Here is a 10658-nt window from a genome sequence, read left to right as displayed (position 1 = left end):
AACTTCTTGAGTATCAAAGGATTTATTAAAGTAAAATAAATTAAGATCTTGTTTAGTTCAAGGTATGTGGCTTTTGTAATTAAGGTTTACATAGCCATTGATTCTACAGATAAAAAATCTGCGTATGGACTTAACTCCTGTAGCTGTCATTAAATAAGTTAGATGTGTCTCATGCTGTACTTGTACATCCTGTAGCTAGAGCTGTGGTCTTTAGAATAGATTGTTACAAGTAAATGTCAATACTTGTGCTTCCAAAATAAGACCTTCAAGAAAGCAATAAATGAAGCAAACAGGAATATTCTGAATATTCATGGTAAAGTAACATACTTACTTAACTACCAGGTTTTTGAACTGATCTTCCATTGTGGTGATTATCTGAATGCTCTAGTTAAGTCCACAAAATGTATTGCTATACATGATTACAAGTTCAACATTAAAGCAGAAAGTAACGTAACAGCATTTCCCCCTCATATTCAGTAGACTTCAGTCACGCTTCAGGTGTGAATGAGTCTGCAGTCCCTCAGGTGAAATGGATGCCTTAAAGTGACTGGGATGGTGCTTTTCTGTGGGGTTGGGATGATGCTTAGCTTTGATGCTTTGGTAAGAAGTTTAGAAGACCAGCATGTTAAGGCAGCTTTCCCTCACAGCCAAGCGTCACCATCACTGCTGGTAACAAGCTCCTTTTCCAGAGCTCCCTGTTGCTCTGTACTATGACAGTGCATCTCTTACATCTGCTGCAGCCTCGTGAGCAGATCAACAGCAGTTCCTTGCTCAGACTTCTGCAAAAGGCTGGAGGTCAGTTTCCTGATCTCAAGCTCACCAAAGCTGGATTTAAGACTGATGTTTCATGTATTTCAAAGAATGGAAAAGTCCAAAACAAAATCTGGAATGAGTAACTGCTACTTGCTGTGGAAGGACTTGTCGTGATGGCATGGTAGGACAACTCAATGCAGCCGAAAGACTGAGTCACATTGCAGAATGTAAGGATGCAAAGCATGTCTGAAGTATCCTAAATCTTGCATTTTCTAGAAACTGCAAAAGGAGAACACATTGGCTACTGACTAGAGTAGAACTCATAGAACTCTTCCAGGTCATTGTTACGTAAGAAAGTCTTATTACTACTAATAGTGGAATTGGAAGAAACTGGGTTTTTCTCCTGCCTTGTAAAAGAGCTGAGTTGTGACTCTTGTGTTCTCTTACGCAAGGGGAGCAAATCTCCTTCACAGGGCAGGTGATTCAAGGCTCAGCAATGCATTAAGACAGGAAAATTAAAATAAGAGCTGGAGCCTTAATACACTAACAAACTCTTTGATGCCTTCAGGTCACTTTTATTTCACCATAGTTCTCGCTTCAGCTCTCAAGATGACAAATTAGCTCTGTGACTAGCTGCTGATTTCCACTAGCTGTGTTTTCCCATGGAGTAAGACAGACTCATTGAAGTGCCTTTATCGCTTCGTCTAAATCATCCACCACTTGCTGCAGCTTCTGGAGGCTGGGGTAGACATTCTCCTCCATCCACTCCTCTACAGTACATCTGTGGAAGACTTGCTCCATGGCTGCTTGGAGGTCTTGCACCACACCATTCCACTTGGAGAGAAGACTAAGCAGGAATCATAAGAGAGAAACAATCACATTTGCAGGTGAGCTCTGCCCCAAGGGAAGCTTGGCTTACTGGGCCTTCTAAAGGGAGTACAGGCCTTAAAATGCTTTTACAGGAAAGAAGCATCTATTACAAGAGCTCAAAGGACTTGACTTTGTGTAGATGCACAAGGTTTGTGTTTTAAGTACCATTAATCTTGGCACTTCCTGTAAGCAATGACTTTTACAGTACTGAAATATGAACTCAAAAAAGCATTAGACACATTTTAAGTCTAACTGAAACTTACTGTGAGGCTTGGGAATTCTGTTTTTTTTATCAGGAAGAGTGGATGCAGTTGGGTATTCACCTTACCACAGCAAAAAAAAGTACTAATTATCTATTTAGCATGAACCAGCATGATGTCTAGGACAAGCTTTGGAAAGCTCATAGTGGCAGGGAGGAAGGTGGAGTGGTCTGGCTTTATTTTCCCTGCCTGGAACCTTGCCCACAGGATGCTCCTGCACAGAGGTAGAATAGCTGCTGTAAGAGGCAGCAGGTCTGTACAGGAGTAACTCCAAGTACAAGTTAGAGTTTGTCAGAGGCCAATTTTGTTCTTGTGTTCAAAATATTTTTTCAGTAGAAGACAAACACGCTTAAAACTGTAACATGAATACTTCATGCTGTTTGGTTTCCACTGATGCTTCTGTAACAGTTCAAAAGGTAAGGACTCAAAACTGTATGTACTTGAATGACAAAATATGACAGATTTTTGTGTCCCCTATAATGCAAAATCAGTGGTGTTACCTTACTGCATCTGGCTGAAAGTGATGCATTATTATAGGATGGATAATCTTCCTTTTCCTGTGGTAGGGGCTGAACCAGCCTGTGACATACCTGAAAACACATGTTAGCATAAGCAGGTTTTGACACAGCAGCAATGTACCTGTTTGTAGGCTGACAGGGAGGTGATAGAGCTTTAGCTGAACTACTTCTGCACAAGCAGAGAGAATGCTTATGGAGTAAGTACACTGAAGTCTATGTATCCAGCTTGTAAAGGACTGTTCTTAGGAGATAAGAATAATTGATCATGTGTTGCAATTTAAATTTTATTTCAAGCTCCATTTTTTGTAACCACACCATGAAAAAGAATTTTAACTTTAAATAACAGCTGTAATTCAGGGAAGAACTAGGTTCTTGAGATAAGGCAGCACATACCATTTAGGAGTCCTGCTCAAACACTTCAAATTTGAATCAAAATGCTATGTTCTGCTGAGGTGTCAATACATAGGGATGCGATGCCTGAAACAGAGCTTGATGTTTAAATGACTTTGCTGGAGTTATGCCCTGTTTTGAGATGATACAGCTCCAACACTCCTGCAGACAGCAGAGAATCATCATAAACCTCATTACCTGTTCCTTTCAAGAAGTTCATCCACTGATGACTTGAGGTAGAAACTAATTTCGGTCACAAGCGTGAGGATATTGCTCCCAGGAAAGGCTCCCAGACTTGTGCTGTCCAAAAAAGATCCATTAGTTTCTGAACTCACCACACCATGAGAAGAATCCGAATCCTACAGCTGGAATTTTACCTCATGAAAGTATCAATTTCCAGGTTAGACATTCCCAGGAGCTCTTCCACATTTTCTTTAACCTTGTCAGAATAACCACCTGGCAGAAGACAGTGGAAATACATAAAAGGAGCTTAAATAACAAAAATATTCATAAAAGGGTTTTTCAGGAGTACTCTGCATTGGCTTAGTTCTCCTTGGGTGAAGATGTTTTTTAGAAGGTAAAATAGAGACAGAACAAGGGGTGGGAGGAGTAAGTTGTGTTTCACACAGTTGCCTCGTGCTAGGTAAAGCGCTTCCTAGCTATGAGCACTGCATATTTTTAGTGCCTTAGTTAAAACCCAGTAGGCTGTGGGGTTTTTTAGGTTGAAAATAAGAAATGCAGTTAAGACAAAAGTTCTGTTGGCAACCGCCTGTGAAGAAACCAGAAACTGAAATAAAGGAAGTATTTTACCTGATAGTGTACTTCCTAGACGAAATTGGATTAGTTACAATGACTTTTACATGTAAACAAGATCTAAATCTCATTTATCTAATTTATATCTAAAAGCATCTCATTTATATACCAATAGTGCTTCAAAGTTCTGAAAGCAATTCAGCTGCCTAAATTATTTTTAGTAGGAGCATGAAGAAGTTCGTGACCATTTCCAGGTGAGAACATAATAAATGATTAGTATACTATGGCTATTTTTAAATGCCTAAGCCAAGAGCCTTCTCTGCTCCCATATCACAACCATGCAGCATGTGTAATTTGTTCATAATGCAGACCATGATCAGATAGTCAAACCACCTCAAAAGATAAGCCTGTGCCAACCTTGGGGCAGTGTCACTTCACCCTTGTGCTAGGCATAAGCCGAGAGAATAAAGTTGCCATTGTACCATTCTTTAGTGTTTGCAGACATACAGCCAAGCATGGAATTGCCACTGGGAGAAGCTCACACAAAACAGAGAAGTGATCGTACCTAGGTAAGAAAACATTCATTAATTAGGCATTCTATGGTTAGAACACACTAAACAAGTGGGAAGTCCTAATATTTCAATCACTGAAATTCTAAGAGCTTTAGAAACATCAATTTCTGTCCCCAAGAAGGGACCTCCTATCTCTGAAACACCAAGTGTTCTTATTTTACTAATAAGAACAGCTCCAAACCAATTTATTTTCTCAAACCAAATTAGGAACAGAAATTGGAATTCAGCTCTGGTATACTTTCAGATCTCCTGACTTGGATAAAACCCTTTTTCTCCTTCACTGCATTAACAAGTTTTTTTCTCTTATGCAACTTCATTCTATTTTAATCCACATTAGATGTTCAGATATACACCGTGTATTAACTATGCTGCCTAAAAGCAGTTTAAGGTGGCACAAAGTACATTCAAGCCTTCAGACTGAATCTGCTGTTGTTGGTGTCTGCTGAAACAATCACTCCTGCTGATTAATGCTGTACTGGTTAGCTGGAACTCTGAAATCCACCCTTTGTAGCCAGTGGCTAAGGTCCAGCACTAACCAGCAGCAAGGAATGCAGGCTTGCAAAGTTCCCTTTTGAATTCCAGCCCTCTTGGACCTCTTAAGGAGATTTTGGGTGGAAATTTGCTTCCAAGTGATCCTTAGAACCATTTAAAGGGATGTTCCTTACCTCTGCCATCCAGTCAGTGCGATACCTTCGAGGACATCGGCAGGGCTTTTGCTTGCCACTTTCAGCCACTGAAGATGGTTTTTTAAGTGGTGTCCAATAAGGATTAGAGACTGATTCACTCCTGTAGCTCCTTTAAAAGCACTAGCAAACCACACCTTGGAGAAGCCACATCTACGATACTTTTCTATGAGATGCACTGCAGTAAGACACAAACGAACACTTACAGGACAAGTTTCTCTCTGTTTTCAGACTTGATGTGTAATGCTCCAGTTAAGGGGGACCCAGGTCCAGTTATAACAGGCTTGTCCCACCAAGTTTTGAGCATCAGCAAAGAGAGAGATTTGACATCTTCTCTGAGCAACCTGCTCTGGTGACTGCCCTCCTGGTTTCATGTGCCCAGCTACTATATTCCATTCCCTTGAACTGTTAAATTGCTGCAAAGCTAAGAACTGTAGGCATGTAATGAGAATGCACATCATCTGACAACTGATTGTTGAAAGAAAATAAATAGTAGCAACTATTAGGAGAAACCAAGCAAGGGCTATGTTTATGATATTAAAGCATCATAACTACTTCTATACAGCTCAGCAGAGATGTACAAACCTTTGCCTTCCACGTCCAGGTCTGCTGCATAGTCCCAGATCATTGGCTGCACAAGCTGTGGCACCCCAGATTCTGAAAGAAAGACTTCTTTCAAGTCACAGAAAACAGCCAGTTAAAAGTGAGAACTAAGTATGTATTACTGGTGTATCAGCACATGACTGAATGAACTATGGCCTGTCAGCAGGACCCTTCAATTACAGCTGATGTGCCCCATGACTTTATTCAGCCTGGCTGGAATTTGGATGTGTGATTTTATGTGCCAGGGGCCACTAAGTCCTCAGATGTTTTGACACTTCTAATATGGATCAGCAGTGACAATTCATGGGAGAGCCTGTTCATCCCAAACTCATCTCATTATTAGTCCCTAGCATCTATCCGTATACCTGCTGGTTGAACTAGCCGAGCTACAAACTGTACATGCAAGATTTCAGCTAAATTCAAAGGAAATATTCAGCCTTTAAGTCAAAGATTGTCTGAACTGTGTTTGCACAGAACTTTGCTTTTCAAGATGCCTTTAAAGTACAAGTAAAGATACAGATTTATCTTCAAATCTTATAATAATCAACCCCTGACTAGTTTTAAACATGAGAAATGAACCCCTAGAGAAACTGCAGTAAATTGTACAGAAACTCAGTATTTTAACTGCATCCCATTTTAGCTTGTTTAGCCTGGTGTTGCCTGTGGCAGTAGAGTGCACTTTCCTAGAAGCTGGGCTGCGTTTGTGGAAACTCCATGGATCCCATCTGTATTTTTTGGGAAGACTTCCCACTGTTAAAGCCATGAATAGGTCAGTCACTGCTGGAGGAGCTGCACAGCTCCTCTGGTATTGTCTAAACCTGTTTAGAGCAGACATGTAAGGTGGCTTTGAAAATGCTGGGACTCCATCTGTGCTGGGACTCCTCACAGTTTAGCAGTAGTTTCCTATTTTTCAAGCAGCAAGACTCATGATGTCAAGTTCTTGGAGCTATCCCACAGTTCAGTATCGGAGTTTCTCATGATGTGCACTGTGATCACATACACTGTCAAAGCTGCTTACGGGGTTGTGGGAACCAGATGCTGCACAGAGCAACAACTAACATGAGTAGATGGTGAGAGGCATAGAAATTTAGACTGAGATCACAAATGCTAATAGTTTTGGGGGGTTTAATGTGTAAAGAAAGCAGAACTGATGGCAACCTCTGTTTTCATTTGTCACTGTGTATTACCAGCTGCAAAACTAAAGTATATGTGTTAAGATTTACCTACTTCAATGCAGAAAGTCTGTGATGTAGCCAAGCCTGAGTGTTTCTTCTCTCTAGTCTGTGCCACTGTGCCCTATCTCAGCTATTCTCAGATGTGTTGTTTTAACTGGTTGTGTGAGCATTTTCTGTATGCTACAAAACCTGCATCACCCCCTTAATAGCCACACACACCTGCCAACGCCTCCTCACTTATCCCTCGGAGCATGTCATCCCACACGATGGGTGTCACAGTGGGGTAAGATGAGACCACACAACTCGCTACTGCTTTTATGTGGGATAAGCACAGCTTCTCTGGAGTATTGTCCTGTTGCTGCAGCCACTGCTTTGACTCCTCTCCTTCGCCGAGGTAGTAGACCTGAAACATCAAGCAAATAATCCTGACTTTGTGTACAGGAATAAGTGGAACAGTTTGACACAGTATCATGAAATCATAAGGCATTCCAACCTATTGCACAGATGTGACACACTGGGTGGATGTATTTAAAAGCATCTCTCAGTGCTGAAGACACTGCAAGCATTTCTGTCAGTCTGCAGGAGACTGCAGCCATGACTAAATGCATCATAAAGGCAATATTCCTATAGAAACTAAAATATTTAAAGAATAATTAATGCATGCTGTGTTTGTCTTTGGGAGTAGCTTTCATTAGATTTAATCAGTTCAAATCTAGCAACCCTTAGGTCCTGTATTATATGAAATGAATTTCTTGTCCTGGGGAAAGAGATTTCTCTATGTGAATCCAGAATGGACTTGGGGGCACATCCAAGAATAGCTCCAGCATCCCTGTCCTATACAGAGAGTGGATTTGGGCCTCTTAAGCTGGATAAGCATTTAAACTCTCTGCTGGTTTAGAGCAGGTTTTATCTAAACTATGTTTATTCTACCTAAATAGGGTTTTGCTTTATAAAAGCTTACAGGTTCCTATCTAACCCTGCCACTGGTTCCCACACAATAGCACAGAAAATACTGAATAGTATCAGTACAGTTAAGGTGATCACACTGGGTCTCAGGGATCTGTGTGCCATAGCGATGGTTTTAAGAAACTCTGAGACAGGAGAAAACTCAAGGTGCTCCTCCTCAAGGAAACAAACTACCAAGATAAAAAACCCCAACACTTCCCACCATGAAAGGGCTTACTTGTAATAAGCTGGCCAGAACAACGAGCCAGCATCTTACATCCAAACTCACACGATGCTTATTGAATGCCTTCAACTGATATCTCACTTTAAATCCTCATTTGACCTAAAATCAAATTGCCGTAAGAAAGCGTCTCCAATACTTCCGATATTTCATTCAGATCAACAGAGATGATGTCCTGTGCTACTGGAATTACTTATTCTCAAAAAGGCTTTTCTAGACTGGCTTGAATGGGTGTTTTCCGTCCCCAAAATCCTATCCCAAAGTCACCTGGGCACCACTGAAATGCAGAAGCCCTGCCCCTTCCCGACAAGAAAAACATTCCTGGCTCAAGACAAGTCCCACCTCATCACATCCGATGTGAAACCATTTTATGTCTTCGTGCAGTGCCATGACCTGGTCAATCATGGCTTTGACCAGTGCCCGCGACTCCTCCTTGTGCGGGTTGAGGGCGTTGGGAAAGGCCTTCACCTCCCGGAGATGAGCAAACTCTTTGTGCTTCAGCACAAACTGCAAGAGAAAGGAGAGCTCGGGGAACAGCCGCAACGTGCAGGGGACAGCGGCGTCCCCCGGTGCCCCCCGGGCTCTGCTAACACCGGTCCTGCTAAAACCTGGGGCTCGGCTGCCGGTGAGCTCGGGGCACAGCACGAGTACAGGCAGGAGCGGCACGGCTGCTGCTTCGGGCTGCCGGGGGGGGGGTCTCTGACCACGAAGCACCCCCCGGGGCGCAGGAAGCAGGGCGGGCAGTGCAGCATCACCCCAGTGTCCGCAGCGCCGGATGCCTGCAGTGCTGGCAGTGATAACGACTCCCCAGCAAAGCCACCATCAGCCTGCTCAGCCAGCCCCGCTCTCCGGGGCGTCTAAACCGCGCTGCCGCGGCCGGTGCTCACCTCCATGTGCCCGAAGGTCTGCACCAGCGGCACCACCTCCAGCCCCTGCGCTCTCGCCTGGCTCAGCACGGCCCGGACCTCCCCGGGGCTGCGGGAAGAGCGGGAGGTCGGGGTCGGGACAGGGGTCGGGGCCCGTGGTCGGGGTCAGGATCGGGGTCAGGACCGGGGCCCGCCCGCCGGTACCTGTATGCGTGCGGTGCCCGCAGCGGCCCCAGCGGCCCCGCGTAGGGGAAGGTGTCCTCGTACTCCAGCAGCAGCCCGGTGGCGCCCAGGGCGCGGAGCAGCGGCAGCACCTGAGGGGCGGGAGGGGACAGCGGCGGGTGGTGCCGGGCCGGGCCGGGCTCCCCCGAGCCGCACCGCCGGCTCTCCGCCTCACCTCCGCCAGGTACCCTGCGCGGGGCGCGGCGCCCTTCATGTCCAGGTGCACCAGGCGCCGCGGCCCGTCCGCCGCCATACCGTCCGCATGCCGCCACTCCGCCCTCGATTGCTCCCGACTGCGCGCTTGCCGTTCGACGAGGCACAGCCGGTCCGCATCGATTGCTTTGGCCTGCCGCCGCGGCACGCTGTCCCGGTTCCGGTGTCCCGGTTCCGGTGTCCCGGCGCTGTCCGGTCGCTGCCGCGGTGTGGGCCCCTCCCCTGCTCCGGGGGTTCTGCTGCCCGCTCGCATGAAGCGCCTCTGCTCGGCGGCCGATCGCTTTCCCCTGGCAGGCGGGGGAGTGCCGAGCGCATCGCTCTGGGCCCGCGATGGCTCCGCAGCGGCGGGCGGCGCCGCGGGCTCCCGAGAGCGGCGGGCCGGGGCCCGGGCCGGGCCGCGGAGGCCGCCGCCGCCACAGCAGGTACCGGCGGGACCGACCGCGTGGCTGCGGTGGGCAGCAGCCGCCTGCAGGGCCGCGGCAGTGTGCAGGGCCGGCGGCTGAGGGGAGCGGCCTGTGGCAGCGCGGCCGGCCCCTGCGGGAGGGTGGCTGTAGGCCCTGGGCGCCGGGTGCGGGTGGTTGTGAGTGGCTGTGTGCGCTCAGGGAGCCGGGTCAGTCGGGTGTCGGTCCTCCCCTTCCATGGGGTCCTGGAACCAACCAGGTTGGAAAAGACCTTTGAGCTCATCAGGTCCAACCCTTACCCCAGCCCTGCCAAGGCCACCCCTGCCCCGTGGCACTGAGGCCTCGTCTCCACGGGGTGTGAGCACTCGCAGGGCCGGTGCCTGCAGCCCTGCCCTGGGCAGCCTGTTCCAATGCCTGAGCACCCTCTGGGGCAGGAATTGCTCCTCAGCTCCATCTAAACCTGCCCTGGGGCAGCTTGAGGCCGGTTCCTCTTGTCCCATCCCTTGTTCCTTGGGAGCAGAGCCCAGCCCCTCCTGGCTCCATCCTCCTGTCAGGCACTTGTAGGGAGCCATCAGGTCCCCCCTGAGCCTTCTCTTCTCCATCTGAACCCCCCAGGTCCCTCGGCCGTTCCCCATCACACTTGGGCTCCAGGCCCTGCCCCAGCTCCATTCCCTTCTCTGGCCCCGCTCCAGCCCCTCAATGTCCCTCTTGGAGTGAGGGGCCAGAACTGAACATTTATTCAAGGTGTGGCCTCCCGAGTGCTGAATACAGGGGTCTGGTAGTGGGTGGCCGGAGTGGTCCATTATAGGCTCTGGAGTGGGTCTGTTGCTTACGTGGAGCTGGCCTTGTTTCCCTCCCCAGTGCCAAGAGGAGCCGAGGCCAGCAGGAGTCATGGTGGAGGTGGCTGAGGGCATTGTTCCTCCTTGCCTCTGCCGCCATCGGTGCCCTCCTGAGCTGGAGGTACCTGGGTGCTGAGGATGGAGTCACTGAGGTGCTGGCCCATCGCCGAGAGAACTTGCAGGACAAGTTCATCGAGATCCCCTGCTCCGAGGACTATGACAGCCACAAGAGATTTGAAGGTATTCGGATAGTGCTGTCTGAAGTGGGATAAAGCAGTTTCCAGAGGACGGCAGCTGCTGATTGATGTCTGTTAAACCAGATTAACAGTGCGGACACGCTCTGTTCCTGCCAGA

The 10658-nt window shown here is 47.5% G+C and overlaps 1 protein-coding gene across 2 annotated transcripts; it reads right to left on the bottom strand.

The window, feature by feature from the left end:
- Positions 1-3: 3 nt before the first annotated feature.
- On the bottom strand, positions 4-10419 carry HEXD (hexosaminidase D). 2 transcript variants are annotated; one of them, XM_065693690.1, is made up of 13 exons: positions 10327-10406; positions 9027-9486; positions 8834-8943; positions 8651-8738; positions 8106-8270; positions 6797-6980; positions 5385-5456; positions 4782-4977; positions 4027-4109; positions 3169-3247; positions 2990-3091; positions 2384-2473; positions 4-1600 (listed from the first exon to the last, which is right to left on the bottom strand). In XM_065693690.1, exons 1-13 carry the CDS (start codon positions 10377-10379, stop codon positions 1432-1434), a joined length of 1851 nt encoding a protein of 616 aa, XP_065549762.1. In that variant the 5' UTR covers positions 10380-10406; the 3' UTR covers positions 4-1431. The 2 variants fall into 2 exon arrangements, with proteins under 2 accessions (XP_065549762.1, XP_065549764.1); XM_065693692.1 differs by lacking the exon at positions 8651-8738 and having other exon boundaries at positions 10327-10419.
- Between the last annotated feature and the right edge of the window lie 239 nt (positions 10420-10658).

This window comes from Lathamus discolor, chromosome 13, assembly GCF_037157495.1.
Source record: "Lathamus discolor isolate bLatDis1 chromosome 13, bLatDis1.hap1, whole genome shotgun sequence".
Classification (NCBI taxonomy): domain Eukaryota; kingdom Metazoa; phylum Chordata; class Aves; order Psittaciformes; family Psittacidae; genus Lathamus; species Lathamus discolor.
This window is presented reverse-complemented; position numbering and strand designations above follow the sequence as displayed.